The sequence below is a fragment of the Tupaia chinensis genome, unplaced genomic scaffold (assembly GCF_000334495.1).
Source record: "Tupaia chinensis unplaced genomic scaffold, TupChi_1.0 Scaffold000602_1, whole genome shotgun sequence".
Lineage (NCBI taxonomy): Eukaryota > Metazoa > Chordata > Mammalia > Scandentia > Tupaiidae > Tupaia > Tupaia belangeri.
Genome location: NW_006160120.1, coordinates 837022 through 854663, shown reverse-complemented (window position 1 = coordinate 854663; position 17642 = coordinate 837022). Strand labels below are relative to the sequence as shown.

Sequence of the window (17642 nt, the reverse complement as noted above, 5' to 3'; positions counted from 1 at the left end):
TTCAGCAGGTAGGAGAGGGCAAGGCTTGGTCACTTGTGGGTGTGTGGTGACCTTGCACTGAGATGTAGTGGCAAGTCATCTTGCTTTGTTGCATCTTACCACCATCTCAGGGTGACTTTGTCCGAGGGTTGTGATCTGTGAGATGCCTGAGGTCCAGGAGAACAACATGACCTGGCTGTGAGTGTCAGCTCAGTCTGGCTCTCAGAGTTGCTTTTTCATTCTTTCTCCAGAGCAGCCCCCATGTGCTGAATGATTGCTAGTACCCAGCTTCCTGTTAACGTCTTCACATCAGGGCTGGCAAAGCACGGCCTGCCAAACTCAACCTGCTGCCTCATTTTGTGCAGCTTGTGAGCTAAGAATAATTTTTATATTTTTAAATGGTTGAAACAAATCAAAAGAAGAAAAATATTTTTGTGACATGTGAAAAGTGTACAAAATTCAGATTACATATGTGTCCAAAATAAAGGTCTAGCCACATGCAATTGCTTATGTATTATCTGTGACTGCTTTGAGGCTACAATAGCAGAACTGAGTAGTTACAAGAGAAAAAGCCCCAAAGCCCACAAAGCCTATTTACTATCTAGCTTTTTATGAAGGGGTTTACTGCTTTCTGCTTTAAATGGACTAACTGAGGTACAGAGAGTTGAAGAGATTTGTCTACACCAGGCCTCCTCAACCTCAATTGACATGTTAGATGGGATAATTGTTGGGGTGGGCTGACCTGTGTATGGTAGAATGTTCAGCCCCATTCCTGGCCTCTAACCAATAGATATCAGTAAAATAACTCTCCTTCCCCCAAACTTTGACAATCTAAAATGTCCCCAGACATTGCCAATGTCTCTGAGAGCAGAATGGACCCCAGTTGGGACCCGCTGACCTCAGGTCACATAGTAAGTGATGGAGCTATGATCTGAACTGAGACACATGTGCCATCTATCAGCCACACGCCCAGCTCCCAGGGGTGAGGTCTTTTGCCTTTGGTGGTGGTTTAAGCCGCAGGGACTTGTTTTTTTGTTTGTTTTGCTTTTTAATATATATATTTTTTCTTTGAGAGACAGAGAGGCACCTCCAGCAGAGTCTTCTTCATGCTGTAATTCACCTCCAGCCTCAGCCAGGCAGGATCATGGGCACGCACACACACACGCGCACACACATGCACACATGCACACACACACACCTGGCTTGTACAGGGAGACCTCAGGATGAGAGACAGAGAGGCACCTCCAGCAGAGTCTTCTTCATGCTGTAATTCACCTCCAGCCTCAGCCAGGCAGGATCATGGGCACGCACACACACACGCGCACACACATGCACACATGCACACACACACACCTGGCTTGTACAGGGAGACCTCAGGATGTGAACCTGGGACCTTCCCATGTGGCTTCAACTTCACAGAGCATTGTGCACAGAGCATTGCATTACTGTGTCACTGCAGCTGGCTCAGTTGCAGGAACTTCTTATTCATTTTTAAATTTTTCTTTAAAATACTATCAAAGCTCCTAGGGAGTCTGGTCTATCAAGCAGAGGGAAACTTTAAAATGCAGTCAGATCTTGTCCTGAGCTATTCCTTCTAAAATGCTACCCTGATTCCCAGCTAACTCAGAGAAGTAGCCAAAGTCCTTACTGTGATCCCTGAGATGCTCGCATGATCCAGCCCCTTTCCTGCCATCCCCAGCCCCTGCCACTTCTTCCACCTCACCTGCCGCCTTCTCGCACCTCTGACTTTCCTTCTCCTTCACACCCTCCACGTCCCGTGGGACTCTTGCTTCTCAACACACGAGCACACTCCCACCTCAGGGCCTTTGCACTTGATCATGGCCCCAGGTATGTGCATGGCTCATGCCCCGGAAGTTTCTTCAGGTCTCTGTCCAATGTTAGACCATCTTCTCAGTCTGACTTTCTTCTCAGACTTTCCTCTCAGTCAGACTTTCCTTGAGCATCCTCGAAAAATGTATTAGTCTAGAACACCTGTCCCCCTCTGCCACGACCTGTGTGACAGGGAGATGGGACCCCGAGTGGGAATAAAACGCACAGACACACAAGCAGAGAAAAGTGGGGATGAGATGGACCGGGCATCTCTGATGGAGATAGCTGTGGCCCCGAACCCTTCCCAGACTTATTCTTCTATAGGGCAAAGGGGGCGGGAGAAGCTGAAGGTAAATCCCGCTGTTTTCTCTCCACTGAAACTGGAATATCTTGCGACTTGTGGTTGTTGGGGTTCTAAACAAACCTCCCCTGGTCTTCCCTGGCCTTCTTTCTTTAGCCTCCACCAGCTGGGCAGTTTCTGCTCAGATTCGGCTGCTCCCTACACCCCTCGCTGCTTTCTTGCTCTCCATGACATCATCTACATCTGGCATCCTGTATTGTTCTTACTAGTCTGTGCTCTGTCTCTCCTGCTAGAAGATAAACTCCACAAGGACCTAGATTTCTGTCTACACCCAGTGCCAAGCACATGAGAGGTACTCTATGGAGATTTATTGATGGCTAATAAACTTGGCCCTCAGCACCAAGTGGCCCCGAGCTCTTCTCCCAAAAGAAGCACTGAAACACATCCACCACATACTCACTCGGCATCTCTGTGGTCACCAGTGTAGTCCAGCCACCACTATCCTACCTGAAAAAGCAATAGATCCTGAACTGGGCTCCTAGCTTCCATTTTTGCTCCCTGGAAGTCCATTCTCCCGTACCAGAGCCAGAAATGTTTGCAAAATGTAAGTCCTATCATCCCTCTTGGGCACTAAATTCATCAGGCGACCCCCATTCCTGATCAGAAATCAACTCCTATCGACCTTTCCCCAGCTCTCCTACACTCCTACCTGCTGCCAACCAGTCCTTCCCGACTCGCCACTATCCCAGCACTCCGAGTTTTCTCGGTTTCTCACCCTCAACCTTCTCCTTACTGCAGGGCCTTCACATTCACGGCGACTCTTTCCTGGAGTCCTCTTTCCATGACTTTTCATATGACTGACTCCTTGTCATCCTCGAGGTCTCAGGTCAAGTGCCATCAGCACATAGTATTTTCTCCGCTGACCTGATTGCTCCCCCGTCACTTTGCTGATACTTTCCAAGGCCTTGCCTAGTTTCATTTCCTCCACAGCATTCTTCAGTATCTCAAATTTTCTTCACGTGGTGCCTCTCTCCCCTTCTAGAACATAACCTCTGTGGGAGCAGAGACCTTGCGCTATATTGTTTACCGAGTATCCTAAGCTCACAGTAGAGAACACATAGTAGGTGCTCAGGAAATACTTTTTGGCTGACTGACTGGATAAAGGAATGGACAATTGGGGTCTCCCACCCCATTGCTGATCCATTGCCATTCATAGCTGGTTTTCCCAAATCTCCCTTTGGCAGTGGCTGCTCAGGGAAGCTGAGGCTTGATTCATGGGTTGTCAAGTAGCCTTGAAGCTAACTTCCTGCCTTCAGACCCAAGACTGTCTCCATACATGGATGATGGGACGGGAGGATAGAATGTTGAGTGCCTCGTCTTCCTTTTCCTCTCTTTCTTCCTCCCTTCTCTCCTCTCTTCCTCTCTTTCTCCCTTCCTTTTCTCCTCTTTTCCTCCTTCCTTCCTTTTCTCTCCTTTCTTATTTTCTCTTCCTTCCTTCTTCTTCACCATCATGTTCTTCTTTCATCTTCCTCTTCCTTCTCCTCTTTCCTCCTCCTTTTCTGATCTGAGAATAGCAATGAGGAAGTGTTCTCGACTGACTGCACCGGATCAGGACACTCCCGTGCCATTGCTGTGCCATGCTAATGACATCGCTCTTTCCTCCTAGCTGCTGTGCGGAGGAATGGCCTGCACGCTGTGCCCACGGAGATGCAGTTTCTCGCCAGCACAGAAGAGTAAGTTCCTGGTGAAATTCTTAGGAGAGACAGTGCTTCATCCAGGCAATGATGAGGAAGGATTCAATGACACGAGCAATCTCCCTACCATCCTCAAAATTGCCTAAAACGCTCTACTGCCCAAGTTTCCATCGTTCATCCCTATGACTTTATATGGACCCAACAGCTTCCTTTTATAAAATACAGCTATAGAAGGGGCAGGGGAGCACATTAAATCCCTAAGGGTTCAGTGTGGTTAAAAATGTCTTGAAAGGAGGGTCCCAGAAGAACAGGAGGACATGAGAGTAGGGAGGAGAGAGGTGTAGGGAGGAGAGGGGTGCAGGCAATGTCAAGAGGCTCTTAAGACAAAAATTTCTGTAAAATAATAGCCACCTTCACATATCTTCACACTGATGTCCCATTTCGTTTTTGGTATCCTTTGCACATGGCAGCATGGTTAAGATCACGGGGTTTGGAGTCACACACACCAGACTTGGAACTCTGCCTATGCCTCTTGAACAAGTCTCTTAGCCTTTCTGTGCGTTAGTCTTCTCCTAGCGTGATATTGGAACTCACCTTACAGGGTTATTGTGAGGTTAAATGAGATCATGTTGACAAAGCAGGTGGCTTGGACCTTACATAAACAGCTGGTAACACTTTATTACGATATCGTTACTCCATTTAACGGCGATGGAACAACAGGGAGTACAGCAATTTGCTCAAGGCAGTGTTGGGCAGTGGTCAGGTTGATTTCATTCATTCCACAAATACTTACTGAGAGCTTATGATGAGCCAGGGCTAGGTGCAGAGAATACAGCAAGGAACAGACCCCAGCCCTGTGCAGGTTATATTCTGGTGGCAAGAAACAAATAAATGAATAAAACCCATATGTCAGATGGTTGGTAAGTCTATGGGAGAACAAAGCAGGAAAGAGGGCCAAGGTGGGAAAGGGAAGTTTCAAAATAGGTGGTCATAGAAGGTCTCATGGAGAGGTCATGCTTGACCAAGACCCTGTAGGAGGTGAAGGGTCATGGGGTTATCTGTGGGAAGAGTGTTTTCAGCAGGGGAATCAGTATGCACAAAGTTCCTGAGTGCTCAAAGAACAACTAGGAAGCCAGTGTGGTTGGAGTTGAGTGAGCAAAGTACGGATAGTGGGTCAGATGGTGGGTCATGGCTGAGAGAGGGCAGGTGGGAGCACAGAGCATGTGGACCTCATAGGCCATACCTGGCTTTGAACAAGATGGGAGCTGATGGAGGGTTTTAGCACAGGAGGGCTATGGTCCTAATATTGGTTTTATCCCATGGCCTTCCTGGCACTGTGACTAGGGGCTCTGCATCTAACTTTGAAACGTGGGTTCTGTGATTGGCCAGCCATGATGACACTGGATCCTGGGAATGTATTTTTTATTTTTATATTTTAATTCACCAGAGGATATGTGCAGTTGCTGCAGAAAGACAGAGAGAGAGAGAAACAGGGAAAGTGAGAAAGCACCTTCCCCATGAGGAATAGTCATGCTGCAATTCCTTCTTCTCCATTTCTCTCTCCTCCTTGGGATTTTGGGCAATGCATGAACATGTGCGTGGTGTGCTTCTAAAGCTGCTAGGTCCAGGACTTGAATCACACAGTCAACCATGTGGGATCCAGCTGCCTTAACCACCAAGCTACCAACTGGCCCAGGAATGTACCTTAAACACCTGCCATGCATGGCTTGTGTTGGGTTTTTGGAAAAGATGCAGACTTTTTGAGAAGTCTGTATCCATTGGATACAAACCCTTTTCCTTTCTGGGCCTCAGTTTTCCCATATGAATGAAGAAGGGGTTGCAGTAGATATACCCCAGGGCCCCCTTCTGCTCTCTTATTTTCCTTCTGAGTCTTGTTCTGGTTGGGGGTCTCCAAGTCTGGGTGAAGCCATGATTCCAGAACAAGCCTCTCTTGGGAACCAGCAGTTAGTGTAATGGCTATGTCGCTGGACTCCCACGTAGCCGACCGCGGTTCGCGTCCCGGACTCGGTGGCTTAAAACTCACGCCGGGCGCGTGTGCGTACGTGCCCAAGATCCCGAGAGGAGAATGGAGGAGAAGGGATTGCGGCGTGACCATCCCCCCTGGGGGGTGATTGCTCGCTTTCTGTCTCTATGTCTCTCTCTGTCTGTCTGGCGAGCGCACGCGCCCTATAGCGAAAAAACCTCTCAAAAAAAAAAAAAAAAAAAAAAGAACAAGCTTCTCATCTTTAAAAAGTCAGACCATGACTTTGGTTTCCAGCTGTTCTGTCTGGTCTCTGCCTTCCCGCTATGTTGGAAACTGACTAGTCAGGCCCCACGTAATGTCCCCATTGCCCTCTGGGGAAGGAGACTATGTATAATAAAGGCCAGAAGATATCTGGATTTTCTTTCACTCTTTAAAAACAGAATTTTTAATGTGATTTTTATTTCAATTTAAAAATAAAATATTAAAAATTAGATTTTTGAAAACCGATTTGTTACGCCAGGAACACTTTTAAAAACCTTCATTTCTTTTTTTACAAGCTTTATTGAGGTATAATTGACATAGAAATTATATGTATTTAAAGTGTGCTGTGTTGAGATATCTATATGTTATGAAATACTTATCATAATCAATCTAGTTAACATATCCAACACCTCGCATAATTACAGCAATTCTAAATTTCATTAATTGATAAACATTTTATAATAGCGTATGTTAAAAAAAAATACCCTTAGATAAAAAGAAAAATATATTCAACATCTCATTCCCAGAGGCAGATTGTAACAGTTAAGGTGATGGCATTCTAGACTACTTCTTGTGATCATCATATATACATATATCTATTTTTTAAATTATTTTATTTACTTTAATTTGACCAGAGAAGGATAGAGGAAGAGAGAGAGAGAGGGAAAGTGAGAAAACAAGCTGCCAGGTCTGGGACTCAAACCGCCATCGGCCATGTAGGAGTCCAGCACCCTTAACCACCATGCCGCCTGCTGGCCCCCATAAATCCATTATAAAAATAAAAACTTGATAGTGCTATTATTACTGATTCATCCTCTGCCATTTCACTTCATGGAGTGCATAATAAATTGATGTCAGTATCATGATCTTTTCATTATATAATGAACAACTCTTAATTCTGTTCTTTCCCCAAACTCTTTAACTGTATAGAATATATCACTGGGCCAGTAGGTGGTGTGGTGGTGAAGGATGCTGGATTCCAACATGGCCGACTGTGGTTCGAATCCTGGACCTAACGGCTTCCTTTCTCACTCTCTCTCTCTCACTCACTTACTCTGTCCCTCTCTGGTCAAATTAAAACAAACAAACAGACAAACAAACAAATAAATAAAAATAAAGTTAAAAAATAATTCTTAAAAAAGAATACATCACAGAAGAATACAAATAAGAAATAGAGACAGAAAAGCTGTAATTCCACACCCAAGACCAGCACCAAAATACCTATGTACCATTTTGACTTTTAAAATACTTTTATATTGATAAAACATGAGTATTTTTTTTTTAATAAAAACTCCCTAGTTCTGTTATCCGGCTTTTCACTTTAGTTCTTCTAATAGATAGCTTTCGTCTCAATGACCACCTATCTCTGTCATCATTTCTAAACCATACATTGACCCAGAGAGGGTCCTCTTTATTTAGCCCATCCCTTTTCGGTGGATATTCAGGCTGATTTCCATTTAAATGCATTTAATGCATGGTCAACTATTTTCAATTCACACCTGAGTCACTTGTCCATCTCTTTAGGATACATTTGTAGAGTAGAATATCTGCATGGAGGGTTGTACGTTTGTAAAGGGTTTTGATGCCTGTGCCAAACCGCCTTCTAGAAAGACTACGTAGCTCTCCCACCCGCCGTGAGGTATGTGGGAAACTGGCATTCTGAACGTGCCCTGAGCGGCTTCTGTTTGGCTTTGTTCAAAGCAAAGACCGCCTAGAGGAAGTGGAGGCTCCACTGGACCTGCCCATGGACTGCACGAAGGAGGAGGAATACCGCAGAAACATCTGGAAGGGCTTTCTCATCTCCATCCCCTACTCAGCCAGCATCGGGGGCACTGCCACACTCACAGGCACAGCCCCCAACCTCATCCTGCTTGGCCAGCTCAAGAGGTAAAAGCAGTGCCCCCAGGCACCGAGGCTCCTGACCCTTCTCCCCGCATTCAGCCAACATTCAGGGAATACGTCCTGAGGGCCTTCTGTTGGCCAAGCCCTGGGGACACAGCAAGGCACAAAACCCAGCAAAATTCCTGCCTTTGGGGAACTTCCCTTCCGGTGGGGGAGACAGGCAATAGATGGAAAAGCAACTACTGTATCTCCAGTAGTGAGGGACAGAACGAGGCAGGGTAGGAGGGTAGACGTGATGAGAGGGTCTGTTTTACACGGCCTGCTCAGGGTAGTCCAGACTCTCTGAGAAGGTGGTGTCTCAGCAAAGACCTATGAGGGAGGGCGTGAGCTATGTGCACGCAGGAGGAATAAGCATTCCAGACCCCAGAAATCCTAGTTCAAAGCCTTTGTGGTGAGACTGTTCCCAGGTTCAGGAAAAGCAAGAAGATTGGGGGAAGCTGGGGTGGATAGGCAGAGGGGAGGAGAGAAGACATGAGGTTACAGCTGCAGGCATCTGAGGACTCCGGCTTTTCCTCTGAGTTTGATGGAGAGCCATCGGAGAGGTGAGAGAGGAACATCGAGATGCTTTAAACAGCACTCCCAATTAGAGGCTTTGGCTGGCATGTCCGCGAGAAGCCTTCCTACCAGGAGCAGGGCCCCTCAACAAAGGGCTATGCCAGGAGGCCGGATGCTCAGACAGGGCTGGGTGGCCGGCAGTCGGACATGAGAATGATGGGGAGGAAATCTCCCACAGCGTGACTTGTCCATCCTGTTATCCTGAGCCTCTAGTTTCGAAGATTTTGAAAATACAGCATCTCAGAATTCTGTCTCTAAGATTTTCAGGTTTCAGGATTCTGACAGGCTGGGCTTCTCTTCAATGGATCTACGTTCATTTAACGTACATAAATGCATTCAGCAAGGAAACAGCAACACAAAGTATCTGATATTCCGCGTGGTGCCAAATATTGGCCATCTTTACCTGGCATTCAACCAAATAATCAGAAATGTATTAGGGGAGCCGGATCGTGGCGCAGTGGGAAAACGTGACACTGCACAATGACCCACACGGGAAGTTTCTGGGTTCTCATTCAGAGACCTCCCTGAATGTGCCCAGCACACACATGCCCATGATCTGGGGCTGGCTGGAGCTGGGGGTGGATCGTGACATTGAGACTCTGCTGGCTTTCTCTTTCTGTTTTCCCCTCTTTTTCTATCTCTTATGCTCATGTACACTACACAGAGTCCTACACTTGTGAATAATCCACTTTTTTTTTTTTTTTTTGGAGAGGTTTTCACTATAGGGTGCGTGCGCTCGCCAGACAGACAAAAGAGAGACATAGAGACAGAAAGCGAGAAATCACCCCCCAGGGGTGATGGTCACGCCGCAATCCCTTCTCCTCCATTCTCCTCTCGGGATCTTGGGCACGCACGCACACGCGCCCGGCGTGAGTTTTAAGCCACCGGGTCCGGGACGCAAACCGCGGTCGACTACGTGGAAGTCCAGCGACATAGCCATTACGCTAACTGCTGGTTCCCCACTTTTTTTTTTTTAATGAAAAATGTTCAGTACTGTGTGCTGATTTTAAAACCTTAACCCTGGGTAAGGTGAATTGCCACTGCATTATCACATTTTAAAATAGCTTCATTTTGAGATTTGATGATAGAATACATGGTTCTCAGCCATGTGTGCTCATTGGGATCACTGGGGAAGATGAGGATGAAAACTCTGGGCCTTGCACATGGAGATTTGGGTTCAGGAGGTATGGGATGGGACCGAGGGTCTTTCTCCAGCTGGTTTAAGCCCACTGAGTCTTATCGCAAATCCTACGACGAGTCTTTTTATTTTTTAAACATGATTGTGGCTTGTGGTTTTTGGTCAGCCAAAGAAAAACTAGAAGCCAAGATGGTCGTGTCTCAGGATGCAGAGAATCTAGGCTTGGCTCTTTGGTTTCCTGTTTTCTGCTGAGAAAATAAGGTTTGCTGGAGCCCACCCAGAGCTGGACAGGAAGACAGGAAGACAGGGGCTCTGGGAGCACAGGGGGAAAGCTGAGTTGGAGGATAGGGAGAAAAGGAAGGAGTCAGAGCATCTCTGTGCTTCCTGCCTATCCTGACATGAGCAGCATTTTGTCCCAACCTGAAAAGAAAGTGGGGAAAAGGCCTTAGAAGTGTAAATAAAAATACTGAATATAGGATTTTGAGTAAATTACATGCAAATAGTATGTATAATTTAATGGCAGAAACCTGGACCCTCTGGTATGGAAAAAGGAGATTTAAAAGAAATGCCAAGTAGGACCAGCAGTTAGTGTAATGGCCATGTCACTGAACTCCCATGTAGCCAACCGTGGTTCAAGTCCCAGACCTGGTGGCTTAAACTCACGCCAGACGCATGTGTGTGCATGCCCAAGATCCCGAGAGGAGAATGGAGGAGAAGGGATTGCGGCATCGCCATCCCCCCGGGGGGTGATTTCTCGCTTTCTGTCTCTCTGTCTTTCTCTGTCTTTCTGGCGAGCACACACACCCTATAGCAAAAACCTCTCCAAAAAAAAAAAAAAAAGGAATGCCAAGTAAGATGGGATGTTGGTTTTGTAGCTGAGAATGAAAAGGAGCCTGGGAAGATGGGACAATGGCTTCTCTGAGTGGTCCCATGGCTCTTGTCCCCTAAATGCATTTTATTGGTTTATTCTGATTATAAAACGATTAGGCACTTTGTAGAATGCTTACAAGAAATACACTTGGAAAATATTGAAAAAAATTAAAATTTTGAGGTACCTTCGATCTCACCATGAAGGTTTTGGCAGACTTCCTTATAGACTTTTCTGTCCCCATGTAGTAAATGTGTGTATATTTAACATTGTCACCCTCATCCTGGCTATACAGTTTTATAGTCTGATGTTATCATTAAAATTTTTTAGAAGGCGTAATTTACTTTTATTTTTACTTATTTTTTAATTGCCAGAGGGCAGGTGTACTTGCCAGAAAAACAGAGAGAGAGAGACAGAGAGAGAGAGAAGAAGCACCCCTCAACGAGGCCTTGTCACACTGCCATCACTTCTCCTCCACTTCACTCTGTCAGGATTTGGGGCACAGAGGACCCGACATGTTTTTCAAGCCATTGAGATCAGGATTCAAACCTTGGTTGGCCAGGTGGGGTTTGCCTCTTTTAACCACGAGGTTACGAGGCCAGCCCTAGAAAGCATACTTTTGAATGACTTCATAATATTCCATTTGGGCTATTACATGTCATACTTTAATCATGCGCATTTAGATTGTGTTTATTTTTAACTACTATTTTGCTATTAAGAATTATGCAACTGACTGTATATCTGCCGATATTTTAGTGTTTTCAAAACAATGTTTATATTTTCCTTTTTTCCTAATTGCAGAAGTGTACTTATTCAGTACAGAAAATTCAGATAAAGAAAAAGAAGGAAATAAAAATCACTGAATCTCATCATATAGCTTATTAATATTTGTATGTTCATTTGCTTATTATGTGATAACTTAATATTTCAGTTTGCTTATTTATTCAGAAACATCTGTGAGTGGGTTTTGGCCATATGCTTTTATATGCATCATTCTGTAGCTTACCTTTTTCCTTTCAATAAAGCACATATGTTTTTCTCACTACATTTATTATTTTTTAAGGCTTATATATTTTGGGTAGTAGAATTTCTGGGTAAAAAGTTATGTGTATCTTTTTTTTTTAAATTTTTTGAGAGGTTTTTGCTATAGGGTGCGTGCACTCGCCAGAAAGACAGAGAGAGACAGAGAGACAGAAAGCAAGAAATCACTCCTCAGGGGAGATGGCCACATCACAATCCCTTCTCCATTCTCCTCTTGGGATCTTGGGCACGCGCACACACGCACCTGGCATGAGTTTAAGCCACTGGGTCTGGGACTCAAACTGTGGTTGACTACATGGGAGTCCAGTGACATAGCCATTACGCCAGCTGCTGGTCCCTTATGTGTTCTTTCAAGACTCAGTGCATTTTATCATATTTCTCTCCCAAAAAAGATTGTTCTAATGAACAAGCATCAGGAATCTGCCTGTGTTCCCACATCTTCACCAGCATTGAATATTATTGTCCTCCATCCTTTCAGGTGCATTGATGTCTTAAGAAAACTGGGGTTGGACTCTGTTTAGCAGAGAATTCACAGACATCGCCCTATTTGGGCAGGGCATTCAGAGTCTAGGAGGGTATTTAATGACTAGGGCAGAGGTGGCAGCCTGCAGATGTGTTTTGTTTGGTTCTTTCATTCATTCAAAACATTTTTGCAAATTGCCAACATTTACATGTCACATAATTTCAAGTGAAAACCCAGATCTGGGCTTTCTGGGCCCACACTCTTGCCTGGTGACCATCGGGCCAGTGAACAGCAGCTCATTTAACAGGGTGAGCTCTCTTCAGTTTACCAATCTGGTCTGCTTTATGCACTCAAGCACCTGTCAGCCCAAGAGCACTGTGATTAAACTCTAGGGCACCTATTTTCCACCAGATCACAATCCGGTTCCCTCAAAAAAGAGGAAAAAGAGAGTATCAGAAGGAAAGGAAAATTCCGTTTTCACATCTTTCAAGGGAGACTCCCCTCTTGATGCCCTGCGACCCCTCCCTATTGCCCCATGGGCCTGGCTGACTTGGTATGTGTGCCCTGTCCCCCTCTGTGCTCCAGTTTCTTTCCACAGTGCGACGTGGTGAATTTTGGCTCTTGGTTCATCTTCGCCTTCCCTCTCATGCTGTTGTTCTTGCTGGTGGGCTGGCTCTGGATCTCCTTCCTGTACGGCGGTGTGAGCTTGAGGTACCTCTCATTTCCTTCATGGGCGGTGGGATGGGGAAGGGAGCAGAACCACTGCAGCTTTGGAGGCAGACAGAACGGTGTTGGGGTCCCAGCCTCCTCGCTCCCAGGCCTCCATCTTCTACTGAGGGTCGTGGTTCTTATATCATGGCATATTCTCATGTCTTGTCTCCCCATGGTGGTGAGGACTGAGGGTGGTATCTGGCTTGCCTGCTACACCAACGTCCTCAGTTAGTGTCACCCATCATTAATAATTATTAAATCTTATTGCTCTTTAAATGAGGTAAACATTCATGACCAGAAGAGAGAAGAGGGCAGAAAATAATTTGAAATAACACAAGGACAAGATATTTAAAAACACTGAATAATTTCTCAATTATTTTCTCATACGCTTCTGAAATTTTGGTAACAATTTAGAAAGACTTTGCTATTGCGAGAGTTATAAAAGAGTTATCTCACATTTTCCCCTAGTTTTTATTTTATTTATTTATTTGTTTGTTTGTTTGTTTATTTATTTTCTTGAGAGACAGATATTTTACTATAGGGCACATGCACTCTCTGGGGAGGCAGAGTGACAGAGAGACTGAAAGCAAGAAATCAACCCCCAGGGGGGAGGGCAACGCCATAATCCTTTCTCCTCCAGTATCCTCTCAGGATTTTGGGCACACATGCACACACTCCTGGCATGAGGTTCAAGCCTCTGAGTCTGGGACTCAAACCACAGTCAGCCATGTGGAAGTCAGTGATGCAACCATTACGCCATCTGCTGGTCCCACCTCTAGTATTTTTTTAAAAGAATTATTTTATTTAACTTTATTTATTTACTTACTTATTTTCATTTGACCAGATTAAGCCAGAGTGAGAGAGAGAGAGAGGCAAAGTAAGAAAGCAAGCCACCAAGTCTAGGACTTGAACTGCGGTTGGCCATGTGGGAGTCCAGCACCCTTAACCACCACGCCACCTGCTGGCCCTAGTATTTGTATAATTTTTACATTTAAACCTCTGATCTATTTGGAATTTATCCTTATGGTAGAGTGTGAGGTTTGTATCCAACCTCATTTCTTGTTTGAGATGGCTACCCAGTTGTTCTAGTATCATTAATTGACACATGAAATTTTAAAATTTTCATGAAGCCCACAAGTTGCTTGTGTTTGTGGTATTATAGTTAAGAAACTGTTGCCTAATCCAAGGCCATGAATTTATTCCATGTTTTCTTCTGAAAGTTTTATGTAAAACCACTTAGAAGAACTTAAAAGCTTTTAAATTGAAGTCTTCAATCCATTTTGGGTTAAATTTTGTATATGGTGTGGGGTAGGAGTCCAAATGCATTCTTTTATATATGGATATCCAGTTGTTTCAGCACCATTTGTTGAAAGACTATTTCTTCCCCCAGTAATTGGACTTAAAACCCTTGTCAGAAATCAATTGGCCATAGATGTATGGCTTAACTCTATTCCATTGATCTATATGTCCAGTGACATTTATTGAATAGCTCATCTTTTCCACACCAATCTGACATGCCAACATTAACACTGACTAAATTCCCATTTGTGATTGAGTCTATTTTTAGAGTTTCTATTCTGTACAATTGATTTGTTTTTAGTGGGTCAAATAAACACATGAAATGTGACAAGATCCAACTGAGATGTGCTGTAAGTATAAAATATACACCAGATTTTGAAGACTCTTACTCACAAAAGAATGTAAAAAACCTCATGTCATAATATGTGTTCGTGTGTTTATTCAAGTGCCTATTTGAGCCATCAAAGGATTTTCAGCCTGGGAGTCATATGATCAATTTCACTCTTTAAAAGATCAACTAGGCTACAAGTGGGGAGAACAATTTTAGAAAAGGAATCCAGAGGCAGGAAGGCCAGTCATTTGGATGCTGTTGTGGTCTCCAGAGCAAAGATGATGTGGGTTGGCCTGGTAGTGGTGGTTAAGTGACAAGTTGGTCATACCTGCAGTGGCTACATCTGACATTCTACTCTCTCTTTCAGGAGCTGGAGGAAGAAGAAATCTGAGATGAGAGCTGATGCAGAAGATAGAGCTCGAGCTGTAATTCGGGAAGAATTCCAGAATCTGGGGCCCATCAAGTGTGTGTCGGTCCTTGGGGGTGGGGAAAGAGCTGAGCATTAGATTTTCAGGGAAGCTATCTCCTGGCCAGGCCCTGGGCCTATGTGCTGAGTCTTGGAGAAATTTCAGAAGCAATGCCCCAGGAACCCAACCTGGAAGGTGGGGAAGTGGTTTACACAGTCTCTTGGCCTGATGCTGGGGTAGATAACCTGAGGACCCTAAGGCCCCTCAGAATGTACTTGGATTGATGACCTGCTCCCTTCCTACCTAAGGTACCCTTTCCTCTTGGTACATGGACTGTCTGACATCATCTCTGGACCTTGTTTGGTGTATGCTTCTCATGTGGTGAAAATAATTAGGCTTCAGTAGTTCTGTCTTCAAGGACAAGCTTGGCCGCTGACTTCCTGTGTGGCCTTGGGCAAGGTCCTAACTCTATCTGGGCCCTACTCCCCAGTCTGTGAAATAGGAACATGGATAGCTACTTCCTCCAACATTTGGGGGTTCTCTTTCTACCTCTGACCACCCTCTTTCCATGTCTGCCCCTCTCTGTGTGTTCTTCTATATGACGGTTCTGCTCTTTCTCGCCCTGCCTTTTCCTGTCATTTCCCTCTTCTTCTGCTTTTCTGACTCTATTTTGGTTTCTCTTTTTTTTTTTTTCCTTTCTCTTGCTTGATTTTCCACAAGACCTTAGTCAACTCCCATGATAATGTTATAAAATTTGGGGGGAGACAATGACTCGATGCTCAGGAAGGATCCTGGGGAGCACGGAAGCCCCACAGTATAAATCGCTTACACCACTGGGCACCTGTCCCCTCACTCTGGGGGCTGCTGGGGAGTGAATTCTTTCTTTCAGCTTCTCAAGGGTGGGGCCTAGGCTCAATCATGTCTTGCAGTCGCCGGCCAGAGCCCTAGCTGTGCCATCTGCCTAAAGCCCAGGTCACCGTCATGCCTGTATATCTGTGCCACAGGTTTGCAGAACAGGCCGTTTTCATCCTTTTCTGCATGTTCGCCATCCTCCTCTTCTCCCGGGACCCGAAGTTTATCCCTGGCTGGGCCAGCTTCTTTACTCCTGGGTAAGATTCTGAGTACCCCTGCAGTGGATTTCAGCAGGGAGGGTTCTGGGAGGGGCCACCTGGGGCAGGAGAGGAGACTGGTGTCTCCAGGCTTACACTGGTGTGTCCAGGCTTACACTGGTTGCCCTGTAGAGCTATTCGTAGCTCCCTCTTTCACTCTCAAAAGAGTTTAGATTTGGGGGTAAAACAATGAGTTTTTCACATGTTAAGAACTTTGGCTTTGGAATCACACAGATTTGGATTGGAATGCTAACTCTGCCACTTACAAGCTGCAGGAGTCTGAGCAAATCATTAATTTAATCAACGTTTATTGAGAGTCTAGTATGTGCTAAGCATCATGATGGATGCTGGGAACACAGACAAGAGCAAGCAATCAACAGGAAAATAACTGCTAATTGTCATGAGCATGGCAAAGGGAAGAGCAAGAGTGTTAGAATACAAAATGGAGTAGGGACATTGATAACTGACAGCCCCAGGACAAACCAGAAGTCAGGAAGATTAGAGGTGAGAACAGTGGAGACACGCTGGGATGCTTCCTGAAGCCTGAGGTAGGAATGAATACTCAGCACATCTGAGGGACTGAAGGAAGCCATTGTGACCGAGGCTAGTGGGAAGGGAGAAACAAGACAAGATGTGGCTGGAAGGGTAGGTGAGGGTGAGATGGCAGAAGTTCTTGTCGGGCATGCTATGCATTTTGAGCTTTTTGTTTCAAAAGCAATGATAAGCTATTGGAGGACTTCGAAGGTGTTAACCTCTCTGTGCTTCACTGTCCTCATCTCTGAAATAGAATTGTAACAGTAAATTTTTCTCATTGGATTGTTCTGAGGATAAATGTGTTCATGCATAGCAAGTGATTAGAATGATACACAGGCAGGACTCAATAACTGTTTGCTATATTCATTAGGAAATGGGTAGCAGGAAGACCAGTTTGGAGATAGAACACCACATAGCTGGTCCCCGTCTTCTAGAACAAGAGCTGGCAAACTACAACTTGGGGGCCAAATCTGGCCCAATCCTTACTTTTGAATGGTTTTACATTTTTATATGGCCAGGAGAAAAAAGAAAAATAAGGGACCAGCATATAGCATAATGCTTATGTTCCTGGACTTCCACATAATATTAAGTTCGAGTCCCGAACTGGTGGCTTAAAACTCATGCTGGGTATATATGTATGTGCATGCCCAGAATCCCAAGAGGAGAATGGAGGAGAAGGGATTGCGGCATGGCCATCTCCCCAGGGGGTGATTTCTCACTTTCTGTCTCTCTAGTAAGCACACACACACACCATAGCAAAATCTCTCTGTTAAAAAAAAATCTTTAAAAAATAAATATGAAAAGCACTTTGATCTCATTTTTTTGAGAGTTGAGGCCCTACCCTGTGGTTTAACTTTTTTTTTTTATTATTATCATCATAATCTTCTTTATATTACATTGGATTACATATAACTTTACATTGACTTCCATTGCTTTTTCAAAAGGGAATGCCATGCATGTCAGTCAATACAGAGGCATCGATCTCCCCGCTTTATCATTCAAAGTCTTTTCCATGCATTTCCCAATAATTATTATAATTTTTTAAAACAGTCAATCACTATTTCTCATTTTGCTTGTTAAAAGACTTCACCCATCATGAAATACTTCCCAGACCAGTCCAGTTGAGAATACTATACACGTCATCTTCAACAGATAATAAACCATATCTGTTTCTCACTAACATCCCCTCTATTGTTCACTTGCTATCTTTCTCTATCCTCTTCTCTTTTTTTTTT

The 17642-nt window shown here is 44.7% G+C and overlaps 1 protein-coding gene across 4 annotated transcripts in view; it reads left to right on the top strand.

The window, feature by feature from the left end:
* SLC13A3 (solute carrier family 13 member 3) overlaps positions 1–17642 on the top strand; it is a 102877-nt gene that overhangs the window by 62274 nt on the left and 22961 nt on the right. For all 4 annotated transcript variants that reach the window (XM_027775740.1, XM_027775739.1, XM_027775741.1 and 1 more), the window contains 5 exons: positions 3777–3843; positions 7751–7936; positions 12602–12727; positions 14725–14820; positions 15769–15873. In XM_027775740.1, coding sequence (XP_027631541.1) covers positions 3777–3843; positions 7751–7936; positions 12602–12727; positions 14725–14820; positions 15769–15873 — 580 coding nt within the window. The remainder of the gene's footprint in view (positions 1–3776; positions 3844–7750; positions 7937–12601; positions 12728–14724; positions 14821–15768; positions 15874–17642) is intronic.